Below are 18,323 nucleotides of genomic sequence, written 5' to 3' on the forward strand. Positions count from 1 at the left end.
AAGAAAACCAAATTACTAGTATCAAAAATGAAAGGGGTGAATTCACCACCAATGAAGAGAAAAGTAAGACAACTGTTAGGAGCTATTTCACCCAAATACATGCCAATACATTTGACAATCTAAATGAAATGGATTAATATCTACAAAAAATAAAAATTACCCAGATTAACAGAAGAAGAAATAAAATACTTAAATAACCCAATCTTAGAAGAAGAAATTGAAGAAGCCATCAATAGCTTTCTAAGAAAAAATCCCCAGGACCAGATGAATTCACAACTCAAGTCTACCAAATATTTAAAGAACAATTAATACTAATACTATATAAGCTATTTGGAAAAACAGGTGGAGTCCTACAAATTCTTTTTGCAACACAAATTTGGTGCTGATACCCAAATCAGGAAGAGCCAAAACAGAGAAAGGAAATTATAGACTAATTTCCCTAATGAATATTGATACAAAAATTTAAATAAAATACTAGTAGAGACATTACAGCAGTATATCACAAGGATTATACACTATGACCAGTTGGGATTTACACCAGGAATGCAGGGCTGGTTCATTATTAGGAAAATGATCAGCATAATTGACCATATTAATATCAAAACCAACAGAAATTATATGGTTATCTCAACACATGCAGGAAAAGCCTTTGACAAAATACAGTATCCATTCCTATTAAAAACACTAGAGAGCATAGGAATAAATGGCACTTACATTAAAATGTTCAGTAATATTTATCTAAAGTCATCAGCAAGCATTATCTGTGAGGATAAGCTAGAAACCTTCCCAATACAATTAGGGGTGAGGTGATCATCTCTATTATTTAATATTGTACTAGAAATGTTAGCTCATTTAATTGTGTTAGCTATAGCAATAAGAGAAGAAAAAGAAATTAAAGGAATTAGCATAGGCAATGAAGAAACAAAACTATCACTTTTTTTTGCAAATGATATGATGTTATACTTAGAAAATCCTAGAAAATCAACTAAAAAACTACTTGACATTATTAACAACTTTAGCAAAGTTTCAGAATACAAAATAAACTCACATAAATTATCAGCATTTCTATATTTACCAAAAAAACCCAGAATCAAGAGGTAGATAGAGAAATTCATTTTAAAATAACTGTAGACAATATGAAATACTTGGGAGTCTTCCTGCCTTGCGAACCCAGGAATTATAAGAACACAATTATAAAATACTTTTCACGCAAATAAAGTCACATCCAAACAACTGGAAAAATATTAATTGCTCATGGGTAGGCTGAGCTAATATAATAAAAATGCTAATTCTACCTAAATTAATCTATTTATTCAGTGCCATACCAATCAAACTATCAAAAATTATTTTATAGAGCTAGAAAAAATAATAGCAAAATCCATCTGGAAGAACAAAAGCTCAAGGATATCAAGGGAATCAATGAAAAAAATGCAAATGAAGGTGGTCTAGCCATCTCAAACTGAAAGTGGTAATTATCAAAACAATCTGGTATTGGCCAAGAAATAGTGTGGTGGATCAGTGGAATAGATTAGGTACAAATTACATCATATTCAATGACCATAGTAATCTAGTATATGATAAACCCAAAGATCCAAGCTTTTGGAGAAAAAACTCATTATTTGACAAAACTTATTGGGAAAACTAGAAAACAGTATGGTAGAAACTAGGTATAGACCAATATCTCACACTGTATACCAAAATAAGGTCAAAACGAACATATGATTTACACATAAAGGGTGATACCATAAGCAAACTTAGAGAGGATGTAATAGTTTATCTTTCACATTTATAGATAAGGGAAAATTTAGGACCAATGAAAATATAGAGAGCATTGCAAAATGTAAAATAGATAATTTTGATTGTATAAAATTAAAGTTTTTGCATAAACAAAACCAATGCAACCAAAATTATAAGGAAAGCAGAAAATTGGGAATTTTTTTTTTTTTGCAACGAGTATCTCTGACAAAGGCCTCATTCCTCAAATATACAGAGAACTGAGTAAAATTTATAAAACCACAAGTCATTCCCCAATTGATAAATGGTCAAAGGATATGAACAGGCAGTTTTCAGACAAATGCTCTAAATCACTATTGATCTGAGAAATGCAAATTAAAGCAACTCTTAGATACCACTTCACACCTATCAGAGTGGCTAATACAACAAAATATGGAAATGTTGGTTGTTGGAGGGGATGTGGGAAAATTGTGACATTAATGCACTGTTGCTGGACTTGTGAGTTGATTCAACCATTCTGAATAGCAATTTGGAACTATGGTTAAAGGGCTATGAAATGGTGCATATCCTTTGATCTAGCAATACCACTACTAGGTCTACATCCCAAAGACATCCAAAAAAGGGAAAAGGACCTAATTGTACAAAAATATTTAAAGCAGCTCTTTTTGTGGTGTCTAAGGATTGGAAATCAAGGGGATGCCCATCAATTTGGGAATGGCTAAACAAGCTGTGTTATATGATTACAATGGAATATTGTGCTATAAGAAATGACAAGCAGGATAATTTTAGAAAAACACGGAAAGACTTACATGTATTGATGCAAAATGAAGTGAATGGAACCAGGAGAACATTGTACACAGTAACAGCAATATTGTTTGACGAAGAACTATGAATGACTTAGTTATTCTCAGCAATACAATGATCTAAGACAATCCCAAAGGACTAATGATGAAGCATACTATCTGCCTCCAGAGAAAGAACTGATATTGATTGAATACAGACTGAAGCATGTTATTTTTCACTTTCTTTTTTCTTTTATTTGAGTCTTCTTGTACAAAATGACTAATATGGAAATGTTTTTCATAATTGTACATGTATAACCTATATCTGTTTACTTACTGTCTCAGGGAGGGCAGGAAGGGAGGGAGAGAAAGAATTTGGAACTCAAAACTTTCAATAAAAATGTTAAAAAATTGGAAAAAAATGTGCCCATTTGACTTCTAGGCAAGAGACTGAGGAATAACAATTCAAAGCACACCATCTGCCTATTATCTCCAAAAGCTAAAGTCATGGGTACTAACATGAAGGTATACAGTATTGGGTCTGGGGTCAGGAAGACCTCAGTTGGTCAGTAAACATCTATTAAGCACCTACTATGTGCCTGGCATTATGCTAAGCGCTGAGGACAGAAAAAGAGGCAAAAAGACAGCATTTGTCTTCAAGGAGCTCACAATCCCAGTGTTGTAAGCCAGAAATTTGGCTGAGGAAACTTAGAGGTCACTAATATAACCTCTGCATTTTGCAGGTAGGGGATACAAGTCTGAATTCAAATCCTGTCTCTGATACTTATTAGCTATGTGACCCTGGACAAGTCATTTATCCTCTGTCTGCCTCAGTTTCCTTAATTGTAAAATGGAGATAATAACAGCAGCTCCTTCCCAGGGATGTTGTGAGGACCAAATGAGATAATATTTGTATTGTGCCTAGCACAATGCCTGGTACATAGAAGGTGCTTAATAAATGCTCATTTCCTTTATTACTTCCTTAAGACAACACGTTGGTGTTCTTGCTGTGTATAGGGATGCCATGGAGCCTCTAACAAGGTCACAGTGTTTAGAAATATACCTACCTGTCTAGGGAATAGGAAAGAGTAAGTGGTGAGTTTAAAAACATTCTCTTTACTTTTTGCTTGTCAAAAAACCACAGAGGCTGAGTTAAGTAGTTAAGTAGTCCTTTTAGTAGACCTTTTAAAAAATGGAGATGATTATTCTTAGGCATGTTGGACATATTTCTTTTTGTTATGGGCCAACACTCTCTGGCTGATATATGTGGATGAGAATCTTTGGTTCATCTTAATTCAGGACACAATACACTTTTCATTTATTCTGGTTAGAGTGAATCTGATCACTAGTATGGTAGAGGGAGAAATCAAGCAGTAGCTAAAAGGCAATACACAAAAAAGTGTGACAGCTATTTAGGTACATATAACAAATATTATATGCAGCGCTGCACAAGGGCTTCTGTAAAATCACCTCAATTCACAGTTTTAAGCTGATGCATAGTGTCTCAACTCCAGGTCGAGACAATTGTCTCAATGGCAACCATTGCAAGGGCCCCCTGGTTCTAACTGCTAGAGACTCACATGGGAAAAGAGGGGAAGAGTTAGAGACTCCCATGATCATATGTTATGTCTAAAGGGAAAGAGGAGAATAAGCATTTATTAAGTATCTATTAGGTGACAGTGTATCTATTAGTTGACACTGTGCTGAGTAAGCACTTTAAACATACTATTTCATTTGATCCTCACAACAACTCCGAGAGGCAAGTGCTATTATTATCTCTATTTTACAGATAGGAAACTGAGGCAAACAGAGATCAAGTGGCTTGTCCAGTGTCACAAAGTCAGTAAGTATCCGAAGTAGGACTTGAACTCAGTTCTTTCCAGCTCCAGGCCCAACAATGTATCCACTGCACTACCTAGTTGCACCTCAGGGTAACTTTGCCCCAGGATTTAGCTCTTAAGATTTCTAATTTAGTTTCCTCAGACCATATTTTTAAGCACCTTCTGTGAGTTGTAGAAACAAGTTACCCTTCTTGAAATTCTAATTCTACTTTTTAAAAAAATCATTTTATTCTGGTGTTAGATTATGTGGCTATTCTTTATTGTTATGGGATATACTTTTTTTACCACCTGTGATTAATTTTTAATGCATTAGTAATAGTTTTGGACACCCAATATAATTTTGTTTAATATTCGGCTAACTTCTTGACAATGATAAAACAAAAAGAAAAAGCAGCATTTATCAATATAATACTGGAGAAAGTCCATGGTCAATAGCTGTAAGCATTCTATATGAGAAAATAATTACTATGTTATATGCCATAAAAAACAATATTTTGTCCTCACTTTACATCACTGAATTACATGTAGTTAGATCACCCAGTCTAAGTGTTGTACTCATACAGTAATTAGGGACTGGAAGACCTTTAGGATCTCACTGGGGGCTGAAATTTGAAGGGTACAATGAAGTTCTTAAAGAAATTGTGAAGGGCATTCATTTAATTGACTATGTGTCTAATTCTGTGTTAGCTACTGTTTATACATATATAGGCATAGAAAACTGCTAGACACAAATTCTATGAAATTACATTAGATATGACTGAATAAAAATACATGAAGTTTGCTTTTTACTGTTTAACAAAATAGCTTATCTGTGTACCAAACACTGCTATAAAAGTGGCAAAACCTCTACATGATATTTGGATAAAGAAAGAGGTTAATACTTGTGTTGCAGGCTAACCCATTACTCATATTTTTTACTCTAGGTTTGGCAATAGTGTGATATAACCCAAGGCATATCTGAGTTTATGTATTAATGACTCAGTAATGAATTCTAATGAAACAGGTAAATGGTGCTGAGTTTGGGGGTTAGGAAGACCAGAGTTCAAATCTTACCTCCAAAACTTACTAGCTCTGTGACCATAGGCAATCACTTAACCTCTCTCAGCCTCAGTTTCCTCATCTGTAAAATGACAGGATTGGCCTCTGCATGAGACTGACTTTCTAGATCTTTATCTCTGATCCTATGTTTTAATGGAGCTCTGTAAGTGAATATTTTTTAAAAATAAGCATATTCTAGTGGAAACTTTGATTCTTTGATTTGACAGTGCTACAAAATTCTTTTGTCATAAATTTATTTTGTGATTTCCATGAATAGGTCAAATGCAATTGATGAATAATTTGACCATCCAAAACTGTGAATCTGCCCTGTTACATGTCTATGTCTCATCTTGAAGATAAGACCCATGAAACTGATTGTGTTCTAATCCTGTTTTTTTCTTTAATATCCTCTCTAGCTGAGAATGAATGAATGAATGAAGAAATAAAGCATTTATTAAATGTTTATTGTGTGCAAAGTGCTGTTCTAACTGCTGGCCATATAAATAGAAAAGCAAAAGATTCTCTGTCCTCAAGGCACTCATATTCTAAAGAGAGAGATAATACATATGAAAAGGTAAGCGACCTGGAAAATGAGGAAAAATTGGACAAATAAACAGTAGAACTGAAAACAATAGCTTTATGTGGAGGTGATGCTTTCAATGCGATATGCAGTTATCTTTACATATTACAATGGAATCCAAATAATTTAAGTCACCATGGAACTTAATTGTAGCTACTTCTCAATTAAGGTATAAGAGGACACAGGAATAGTAAAATCCACAATAGCAGGCACTCAAGAAATATTTGTTGGAATCATTTAAAAGTCTAATTTTGGCTAATAATTTCAGTAATTTTCTTACACCAAATCCTGTACCAGGAACAAACAAGTAACATTTTCCTGAATTACATTTCATAATTTCTCCTTTTCCTTCATCCATTCCCAAAAGGGAAGTAACAAAAGAGAAGAGGAGAAAAAAGTAAGGATATTGGTAATACATGAATTGGATACTTAGTTCAGAATAATTAAAAGGACATTTACTAGTTAAATTCTGTGAAAGATAAGATGGAACACAATTTTTTGTTAGAGCTGACCTTGCAACAGTTCACCAACACTATGACAGATGCTGTACCTGGTAGGTAATTTCTCTAGTTATCTAGCTTCTTAGGGATAGACTTCTTGGTAGATCAAAGATATCTTCATAAACAAAGGGTAACAGACTCCTCCCACCCCCAAAAAAGACAAGACAGAAATAAAAAGAACAAAGTGTTTTTGGCATCCATCCAAAACACAAACTTCTACAAATTCCATTGAACAGTTTATACAATTACCCCTAAGGTTATATCTCATAATGTTAACATTGTGCTTATTTTTTAAAAAATGCACAAATTTGTCTGGTATATATATGTTCAGAAGTGAGAAAGCTGTGTGTCTGGAAGTCATTTGGACTGAATTTAGCCATGAATTCAATTAAACTATTAGTCAATGCAGTCAAACAATGGATTGTTTTAACTAACTTAAAAATATAATGAAATACTTGACAGAAATGATCAAGTCATCCAGTTGTTTTGATTTCATGCATACACAGAGTCAATCAATCAACCAATAAGCATTTATTAAGTGATTCTGTTTATTTCTGTCCATGTCAGCATTGCTTATTTTTTAACTATAAATTCTTCAAATGCTGAGACTGTTGGTTATCTCAATTTGAATTGGGCCCTGTACAGAGAGGTACATGATAAATGTTTTCTGATGGTGATGATGAAGATGAATTGGAAATATAAAGAGAGATATCTAGCTCCCAGTTGGATTCTGGTAATTAGCAAAATAATTATTTTTCTTGCCCTGACACCTTTCTGCTTATTGGAGTTGTAGAGAAACTTTTAGGGGCCAGAATGATCATTTATCCAGGAGAAGAGGTACAGAATGCTTAATGATTCCTGATGGCAGACTGACTTGGAGGAGTAATAATCCTTCAGATGCACATTTGGTGCAAAGCAACATTATTTCTCCTACAATTTTTTTGCTTTCTGTTGCTAATGAAAAATCTTCCCCTAAAAATATAAAATCCAATATCTTTTAAGCTGTCAGATGAAGAATGTTAGTCTGCTCCTGGATGAATGTAGACAAGGCATCCTGTCCAGCATGCAAAATGCATTTTGGGATGTTTGCATTACAACTCTAAGATGACACACACACATATCTAACGAATCTAAATTCAGGAAATCTTTACAATTATCATTAAACTATAGGCTGATATGTAAATTTAACATCACCTTAAAAGATGAGCTAAAGAGAAACAAAGTATCAATACTTATTGGCTTTTGTAAGGAAACTAGCTGGCACTGTGATTGGAATCAAACTTGGGATCAGGAAGACCTGAGTTTGAATCCTGTCATAGATAATTACCTACCCAGGTGACCCTGGGTAAGTAATTTGACCTCTCTCAGTCTCTATTTCCTTTTCTATAGAATTGGGGAAATAATACAACTTGCTCCACAGGATTGTTGCAAGGATAAAATGAGCTAATATATGGTAAAAATACTGTGCAAATCTCAAAGCACTATTTAAATGTTATTATTATTGTTTTTTATTATTATTGCTGTTGTTATTTTTGTGGCATTAGGCAAGTCACATAACTTCTCAGCCCCAGTTTTCTCATATGTAAAATGGAGATAATCATAACATCTATCTTACAAGGTTGTTGTGGGGATTGAGTGAGATATGTAAAGAACTTTGTAAAGTGCTATATAAATGTTAGTTATTATTATTATTATTTAGACTTTTTTCCTTATCGGAAAAGAACATTAAGAAAGTCATAGATTTGAATAATTTACAAAAGGTCCTTTAATTGTTTTACATGTATGAAAAAAATGAAGCAAAGGACACCAGCTGTCTTGGTGCAGCATTTAAGTCCTTAATGATATACTAAGCAAATGCATCATTGCAATACAATAGAGTTCTTCTTAGTTGTTGTTCAGTTGTTTCAATCATGTCCAACTATTCATGACCTCATTTTAAGGTTTTATTTGCAGAGATACTGGAATAGTTTGCCATTTCCTTCTCCAGCTCATTTTACAGATGAGGAAACTGAAGCAAACAGGATTAAGAGACTTGCCCAGGGTCACAAGGTAGTAAATGTCTGAGGCTGGATTTGAACTTATGAAGATGAGTCTTCCTGATTCCAAGCCCAGTGCCCTATCCACTGTGCCACTTAGCTGCTGAATTAACCACTGCCCATTAGGGAAAAATGTATTCTGTTGGGTAGTTTTATCTTCAGGAAAGGAGCCTAAGAACATACTCTCTGAACTATTTACCTAAAGGCTTATTTCCCCTACAATTAAGCCTTTTCTTCTTATATAGCACTCATGACATATTGCCAGGTGTACCCTAATTAAGAACAGACAACAAGTGAAAAGAGCCCTCTGCACCTTATCTGAGTACAAATAATATAATACAGGTGATGTCTTCGGTGCGCTTAGAATGAGAACAGCATTTGTTATTACATTAGTGGAAAATGGCTTTGTTCTCAGCTGCAATACAGAAACACTTAACTCTTATTAGTTTGGATTTAATGCCAACATTGAAGCAAATAGAAAAATGTGTAGTCTATGGATTATTCTTGCTTTAGTGCCCAGCTTCATAATTGGTAAAAAGCTTTCTCTGTTTATATTATAGATGATTTGATTTTGTGCTGAACAAACGTACGCATATTAAACGTGATTGAGAAGCAAAAGATTTCCCATATATAAGGTCATGGTTCACTCCAGGAAACTTAAAGCTTATTGAATTGTAAGTATTGGTAGTCTCAATTTTCCATAGATTTATACCAAACTGATGAAATTTTCTATGGTTGTAAATATAACTGTTTCTAAAAGTTCACAGATTGTGCATTTTTATTCACCATGAATGCTTGAGGATTTGCATCAGGAATGAAACACTTAAATTTATAAATGATGGAGTTACTTGAAAGTAAATTGGAGTTTGGAGGTCTACACAGAGTCTCGTATAGGTACCAACTATAGTTCACTAAAGGTGGCCATATCTTATAGAGCCAAATGGTTTGTTTAGTCATAGGCTTTGCTTTTTGATGACCGGTAGTCTCTAGTGGGACCTATTATTGCCTCTGTAGCTAACAGAATCAAAGAATTCTAGAACATCATAGTTGGAGGACATGTCTGTGACCAGACAATCCAACTCATATCTGGGAAAGAATTCCTTCTACTACATAACCAAGAGACAGGCCATCCAGCTTTTGTTTGTAGACCTCCAATGTATGAGGCAGCCCACTCAGCTTTCAGACAGCTCTGTTGGTTTGGAAATTTTCCCTAAAATCAAGCCTAACTTTTCCTCTTTGTTGCCTCTATCCATTATTCCTATTAGTTCCACCTTCTGCAGGAAGCCTATCCCACTCTTCCTTAATCTCAGTGCCTTTCCACAGAGTATCTCCAATTTATCCTGCGTATATATCTTGTTTGTACAGAGTTCTTTACCGGCTGTGTTCCTCATTAGGTTGTGAGAACCTTGAAAAGAGGGACTAATTTTTTTTTTGCCTTCCTTTGCATTTCCAGCACTTAACATAGTGCCTATCTTATAGTAGGTGCTTAAGAAATGCTTGATTTCTTGTGAAATACTGCTTGTATGCCCTGTGGAGTCAAAAGGAACACCTCTGCCAGGCAATAGTTCTTCAGCTACTTTAGTTATCAAATTCCTGCTAAGGCTTCTCTTTTTCAGGCTAATTATTGCCAGTTTCTTCATCCAATCCTCATATGCCCTTTTGCCATCCTGATCACTCTCTGTGAGCTCTTGATTTTAACAATGTCTTCCTACGGCGTGGTGCCAAAACTGAAGACTGTACTTCAGATATGGCCTGACCGAAGCAAAGAATAGATGGATGATCACTGCCTTATTCTTCAGTGTTTTATGTTTCTTGGTGCTAAGACTGTATTGACTTTTCTGGGTGTCATATCATACTCCTGAACTCATAATGAGCTTGTGGTCTACTAAAAGCTCCAGATCTTTCCCACGTGAACTGTTCTTTAACCACACCTTCCACTAGAACCCAAGAATAAGATTTTTTATTTGTCCCTGATGTTTGTCAAGCAATTAGCTTGACAAAATCTTATTATATCTATTAGAAAGTAAGCTCCTTTTGAGCAGAGACCATCTTCTCTGTTTGGCAGCTAGGTGATGTGATGACTAGGGCTCTGGACTGGAATTCCTAAAGACCTGAGTTCAAAATCTGCCTCAAATATTTACTAGCTGTGTGACCCTGGGTAAGTCACTTAACATCTCAGCTTCAGTTTCTTCATCTGTAATTAATAGGGATAACAAGAGTACCTATCTCCCAGGGCTGCTGTGAGGATAAAATGAGACAATATAGCTAAAATATTTTTAAAAACATGAAACATTATCTAAGTGTACTATTATTATTATTTTCATCCATATCCCTAGCATACAGCATAATGCTTTGTATATAGTTAAACACTTAAGGAATGTTTTTTTCATTCATTCACCTTTTTGAATCCTTGCTTTCTCATCTAGCGTGTCATTTTTCAAACACATGGTGTGCGCAGTCCACACGCAGCCCATAACATTCCCTACTGTGACCCAAATCAGATTAAAATGTAACTGGGAAATATTTAACAAATTAAATAAAAATACAACAAGATACAGGTAATATTACATTTTAAACCTAAGTCAATATGTGACCTACAGGGATCCTTATGTATGGTAGATGGCCCCTATTTCTTTTTGAGTTTGACACCATTGCTGTAGAGCACATAGAAGAAAGATATGATCACACAGTCTGTGAAATGTGGAAAAAAAGAAAGAATAATTAAGGGGTAAACAGGGTCAAACTGACCTCTCCTTTCCTCTATCCTCCCCCTACAGAGTCTTTGCTGGACATGGAGATGAACACGGAGAATTATCAGTTTGAAGGAATAGAAGAGAGAGGTAGCAGCAATTGGAACTCAATAAGGCATTTGTATATCTCGGGCAAGATTTTAAAGTTGTGCCTTGCTGGCTTTGAAAATTATATACTCCTGTCTGTTATTTGCCACTGAGATCAATTGATTCCTGCCAGCTTCCAGATCCTAGGATTATGGATGACAGCTCTCAGTAAGGGGATCAAGACTCTCCATCCCTTCCAGAATCAAGTCAGAGCTCACCTTATGAAAATATCTAGAAATAGACTTTTCAGAAGCTTGGGGAGGCAGTGCTGGAAAGAGAATCGAAAGTAAGAATATCTGGTGAGTCTGAATATCTGGTGCTATCATTTGAGTAAGTTAACTTATCATAACTGGTTCTTATTTTCCTCATCTGTTAAATGAGGTTATTGAGCTAGATCAAGGGTGGGGCTCTCCAGGTCCTCAAGTGTGGCCGTTTGACTGAATTCAAACTTCACGTGCTTTGTTCTGTGGACAACTCACAATCTGTCATGATGATGATGCTTATCAAAAACATTAACATGTGTATCATGGAGAGGGGAATTTTTCAGTACTAAAGATATGTACCTTTAAAATATTTTTCATTGTGCTTTCAGGATATTGTGCCCCAGGTAACTTGCCATCCCCTGGCTCCAGATCTGCTTGGAGACAATAAAAAATGCTATTTTGAAGATATAAGGGAATTAGAGATATCATCTATTGAGACATCATTGCATTCAAAATGCTGTTCAAAATCCTGGAGTTGAATTGTTATTCCTCCCTGCCTCGCTCCCTCACATATTTTGACGTATGCATCTTATAGTCAGTTAGCAAATAATTGATCTCTTGTACAGGGTCACAAAAATAGTAAGTGCCTGAGATAGGATTAGAGCCCAAGCCTCCCTAACTGTGCCATAACCACAGAAAGCATGATGCTTCTCTTGGTCTAGTATTCTTCTCATTATGTCACAAATCCATTTTGTGCTCACTTAACATGCTGTCTGTATGGTACATTGGAAGGAATACTGCTTAGGGTTTGAGGCTTGGAAAGGAACTGGAATGAATGATCGTTTCCTTTGGTCTTATCTGTCTCTCTGTTCAACAAACCACAATAAGACTCTTCTACTTGAAGGTGACTTGTGCTAGAATTGAATCAATAAAAAGGAAAAGGAGAAGAAAAAAAAAGGAAAGAAGAGACATGAAGTATAGATGAGAAGAGCTGTGTAGAGGATTGTGAAGCCATTTCCTGCTCAAAAGAAGTGGCCCAAAACTAAGGTTGCTATCCCAAACAACTGGAATGTTGGCTCCCCTAACCTATAACCTCTGACTACAGAATTTTACCTGACATGCAGTGGCGAGAAGGAACTCGTCTATTAATTGGCTTGATCGGTGGATGAACACTAAGGTAAACAGGCTTCAGCTGGTGCAACAAAATAATTTCATTCAGTTTTTTCTGCAGAATGAAATAGTCTTCTGATAACCTTGATATCTAAAAAGAAAGTCATGTTTCAGGTTATATCAAGAAAAAAACCCAGTATTCCATGTGCCTAGTAGTGATCTGATAAGTTGCTTACCTCTAATTTCCCCTCTGACACAGTCATCTCTGTCTCTAGGTTTCTCCTCTGTTTTTCAGTATGCCATGACTCTAATAACAAAATTATCACTACTCCATCTCCTGTCTTCCTTTTATGGCTACCTATATTCAATGTTATTTTCTCATCCCTATTTCTTGGATTTCCTGAAATCTTTCTTCCAGCCTTACCCTTCAACTTAAACTCACTAAGAACTGTAAGCTCCTTGATGGCAGGAACTATTTTGTTTTCATATCTTTAGCATCTAGCTCAGTGCCTGTCATAGGGTCTCTATTTAATAAATGCTCATTGAACTGAATTGAATTCCTGGCTAAATCTAAGAGTTATTTCTCTGTTCCCATTTCTGTTGTCTTGACTTTATCTTCTGTGTCTGTGACACTGTTGACCATTGTTTTCCTTCTTGACACTCTTAACCATGTTCCTGTTGGCCATTCTTTTCTGCCCTTCTTTTCCCTGAGTCATCAAGTCTATCTTCCTAGGCTTACTCTTGGGCCATCAGCTTTTCTCTTCCTCTGTTTTGACTTTTTTTTGAGAGCTCTTCCACTATATTCAGTTTCCAGTAGCCTGAGGATGTCTCTCTAAATCTAGATTTCTGGCCATGAATCCTCAGTTGCTCCTTTGAGACCAGGGTTCAGAGTTTAGGCTTCACATTCCTGACCTTTAGAAGAAGGAAATTCAAGGATACTTAAAGCATGATTTAGCTCTTTTGTTTTTAATGTAGTGGGCAGTAAGTGTACTGTAAACTAGTTCCCCAAATAGATGATACAGCTTTAATCTCTATATAGGTGCAAGAAAAAACTACAGTAATTTGATGGAGGATAGATCTATGTGAGAGAAGTTGCAGGTGTTCAGGATACCCCTTTAACCTTTGAGGATGACCTCAGAAAGCTGGGCACTATGCTCTTTCTCACAACATGTATCCCAGCCAAGGACAAGATATTTGGATATAGAGATCATTCACTGCTTGAAATCACTATGGCATATGCTGTACTCACTGTCTTCATTGATTACGAATCATAAAAGTGAATTTAATTTTCCTTTTTCACTTAGAATTATGATACTTTTCTTTGGTCCTGCTCTTCCCTCTGTTCCCCCAATGGAACCAAGACTCTCATATCTAGAGGTTCCATGTGCCAAAATCAAACTACAAAGGGAAAGGAGGAAACAAATAAGGAATGAGGAAACCAAAGCTAAAGTAGGTGATTAATTTGCTCAAGATCATCCAGCTAGTTCACAGCAGAACTAGGACTAAAACTTGGGTCTTCTGTCTTCTGGAAGTAGCTTACTTATTTATTCATTTATCTATTACTGTATCATGCTGACTTACAAATGTGTGTCTATTAGATCCCTTAAGAATACTCCCTCACAAATATTCAGATGAAGTATTCCCCCTAGGTGATTTATCATCCCTTCAATGAATGGGATTTTTCTCTAGAGTCTCCTCACTGTCTAAAAACAACTAATTTGAACTTTGACTACTGTCACATAATGACTGTGATCTAACTTTTTGCTTGTTAAAATGTCATCTTAAACACTTTAAGGATTTTGTGAAACCACATACCTGAGGCATTAAGGTCTCTTGGCTCTAAATCAAAGTCTTAGGGGTTTTCTTAGTTATGATACAAGATTCCTAACAATAACATGAAAAGAATTTATATGGTCAAATATCAGCATCCTATTTGTCATTGTTAATAAAACATTAATGTTGTTACTATGTAATGTTCCTTATTGACCTTGAATAGTTGTCAGTTAGTTGGATTACAAAGTAGATATTCGTTTGAATGTACTCATTCTCCTATTTCATTTACCTATTTGGCTCCTTTTTAAAAAAGTGTAATGAAGTGTGACATTGGGCAAATCACTTAATCCTTCTGAACCTTAATTTCCTCATCTTTAAAATGGGATTAAGAATACTTGTAGTACCTAACCCCCTCATTGGGTTGTTTTGTGAAACTGAAATGAGAAAATATAAGTAAAGTACTGTGTAAATCTTAACCATCTCTACAACTGGTAGCTAACACCAGCATCCTCATGACCTCCATTAATATGGTTTCTTTAATATAATTAATTTTACAGATAACATAGATTTTTCCGGGGAAATAAATGAAACTATCAACCTACCTGTTTTGAAAAAACAGCCAAGTCATAGGCTTCTTTCTCTGAAATTGTCTTTAAATCCTTCTCATCCTTGGCCTTGATGTTAAAACTTCCCCTGTGTTTCTTTGAATAGGAATATGCATTGCAAGTGTGTCTTTCTATGTCTGGTTTTTCTGAGGCAAGCTCTTGGTTTTTAATGGAAGGGGGTTTTCCATCCCTTAATTGTTGTCTTCTTCTATAGCCCCGATATTTGCTCTGAATGAATACTGCAGCTTTATCTTCTTCCAAGTCTTGTCTCTTCTGCTCAACTTGTTTCTCTTTCTTTCTGACAGACTCTTGCTTTAATTCTGCCTTCCTCCCTCTGGACACTATTCCTTCATGCTTCAGATGGCTTTTCTCCTGGCCATGCTTTGAATTATTCTGAGTAAAGGAAGATGTTCTCCTTTCTTTCTTTTTACTGTCTTCACTTTGATACCTTAAGCTAAGACTAGGTTCCAATGGTTTTTTAAATGAACTCTGGTGAGGGCCATGCTCTTGGAATTGATATCCCATAAAGTTTGGCTTTTCTGACATGCCTTTCCTTTCAGAATATACCATCTTGAGTTCCTCAAAATTCTTTTCTTCATTGTAGCCCTGGTGGTTCCTCTGAATCACAGCAGTGTCTTTCTCAGTGGTCTCTATCTTAGTTATATTTTCCTGTTCCTTTCTCCCATTTAGTTCCAGGCTTACTTCTGGCTTAAAGCCCTCCATTGGAACCAATTCTTGCTGAAGTTCTTTCCCACAGATATGGTTTATTTGATATTCTCTGTAGTTATTTCGAATGCCATCCATGGCCTCCTCTTTAGCCTTAAAACTTGATGCTCTTATAAATGATACACTTCCTTTATTATTGAAAGATTGATTGAATGCTTCATTAGCAGGAACCATATTTTCAGAGTATTCTTTCTTCACAATGAAGTCTCTGTATAAATTATATTACATCTGAGTATGCACATAATAAATAAGAAACAAGCTTCACATGGAAATATCTAGGTGCTAAGTAATAAGTATTTTATTAGCCAGAAAAGGGAAATGGATGGAAGGGAATAAGCACTTCTTAAATACCTACTATGTGCCAGGAACTGTGCTGAGCACATTAAAAATATGATCTCATTTGATCCTTGTGACCACCCTGAAAAGTAGGTACTATTATTAAGCCCATTTTATAGATGAGGAAACTGAGGCAGACAGAGGTTAAGTGACTTGCTCAGGTCACACAGCTAGTAAGTGTCTGAGGTTGGATTTGAACTCAGACATTCCTAACTCCAGGCCCAGTACTCTATTCATTGTACCACTTAATTACTTCAAAGTATAAACCTACAGAGTTACATTAACTAAATATTTCTCCAAATACTTGTTTTCCAGATGATTTAAAGAGGGTGAGTTGAAAGAATTCTGGATTTGGTGTCAATAGAGAGAATTGTATTTACATTCCACCAATGCACTTACTCATAGTGTGACCATAGGCAAGTTACTTAACTTTGCCAGACCTGTTTCCTCATATGTATAATGGAGACAATAATAGTTGTAGTACATACCTCTCAGAGTCGTGTAGATTAAACAATATATTATCTGTAAAGTGCTCTGTAAATTTTAACATCCTAAATAAATGTCAGTTTAAAAGAAAACCAAGAAAATAATTAGAAAAAGCATCAAATCAATTGACAGGTACATTGGAAAGTTAATCCCTTTTTGAATGCTAGCACATATCTGTATTTTATTGAGATCTACCTGTTTGAGTTCATTTACTTCAGGAAATGCCAACAAATAGAGCTATAACACTATGTATCTATATCTATATCTATCTATCTATGTATCTATGTATCTATGTATCTACGTATCTATCTATATGTATATACAGATATGACCAAAAGCAGACTGTATAAACCCTTCATCTCCTCCAAGTTGTCTAGCTGTCCTGTCAAAGCACCTGAAGGCCACTGAGCATCAGAACATTTTAGAAAATGGAGGAACAATAACGTAAGTCCCAGACCTTCCTATACCATGCACTCATCAAACAATTTTCATTGTCCTCACTTTCTTTATGTTGATTTTCTTCCATCTTGAAGAACATATACTCACTCCTACCAGTACTCACAAATGAGACTCTGGAGGGACAACCTTCAGCACCTAGAACAGCACCTCCCCAAAACTGATGTCTTACTTGCCCAAGGTCACATAGATAGTAAACAGAGGAGAAAGATTCAAATCTAGATGCTCTGATTGTAAGCTCAGCATGTTTACACTATATCATGCTGCCTTATCAAGCAGTAGTCCCAGAATCAGACAGAAACTAAGGAACATTTATAATTCCTATATGTTTTGCCAACAATTTGAATACTTCCAAAAGAACTGATAGTTATGTTTGCCAACACCTGAAAATGTCATCAGTGTGGCACTAAAAGATCATAGCAATCTATGATGGACCCATGAGACCAGGGTCAGCAAGGCAACGTGATACAGAGGAAAGAGTGCTGACCCTGGAGTCGGAGAAATTTAGTTCAAATTCTGCCTCTGATGCTTCCGGCCTGTGTGACCTTGGGCAAATCCCTTAACCTCCCAGGGCTTCCACTTTCTAATTTGTAAAATGAGAGGGCAGAAGGATTGGATTAGATAGCTTCTGAGATCCTTTCATCTTTAGATTTCTCATCTTGTGATTACCCCCAAAATGCAATATGAATAAATAACCACAAAGATAGAAATGGCTCCCTAAAACAAATTGATTTTCAGTAGCTTGGCAAGGGGGTGGGGAGGAGTTATGTAGGAGGGTGAAGAACAGATCTGTGGTGTCATTGGTGTAAGTGCTCCCAGTGTTGAACCCCTCTCCACCAATGCAGATGTTTACTCACCTGCATCTTCTAGCTTAAGAGATCTGTTTAGGGGCTACTGAGAAGAGAAATAACTGGTCACACAGCTAGTACGTGTCAGAAGCAGGAATTGAAACCAAGTGTATCTAGTACTTGATCCACTATGCCATGCTGCTTCTCCTTCATTAACACTAGGTGCAATGACAAGAATAATAAATATTTGTAGAAAAATTACTATTTTTTGCATATTACTGGATTTTTCTAATCTAAATGGAACATTCTCCATTGAAATTTTTCTCTGATGCCTGACTGTGGTACTGAGATAACCCTGGTTTTTTGAATCCATGCCAACAAACTCTGGTAGATCCTACTAAGATGGGAAGATTTCATATACTGGCCTCCAATAGACTGTCTGTCTGCCCTCTAAGGCTTATCTTTGCTAAGTTTGGAGAAGCTGATCACTTA

At 35.8% G+C, this 18,323-nt stretch overlaps 1 protein-coding gene across 1 annotated transcript in view; it reads right to left on the reverse strand.

Moving 5' to 3' along the window:
* The window catches only part of MYO3A (myosin IIIA), a 255,909-nt gene that overhangs the window by 30,233 nt on the left and 207,353 nt on the right, over window positions 1-18,323 (reverse strand). Inside the window, exons 28-29 of the mRNA XM_027841624.1 lie at window positions 15,037-15,973; window positions 12,665-12,812 (exon numbers count right to left, since the gene is read on the reverse strand). Of these exons, the coding sequence (XP_027697425.1) occupies window positions 12,665-12,812; window positions 15,037-15,973 (1,085 nt within the window). The remainder of the gene's footprint in view (window positions 1-12,664; window positions 12,813-15,036; window positions 15,974-18,323) is intronic.

The sequence above is a fragment of the Vombatus ursinus genome, unplaced genomic scaffold (genome assembly GCF_900497805.2).
Source record: "Vombatus ursinus unplaced genomic scaffold, bare-nosed wombat genome assembly UNPS02014861.1, whole genome shotgun sequence".
Lineage (NCBI taxonomy): Eukaryota > Metazoa > Chordata > Mammalia > Diprotodontia > Vombatidae > Vombatus > Vombatus ursinus.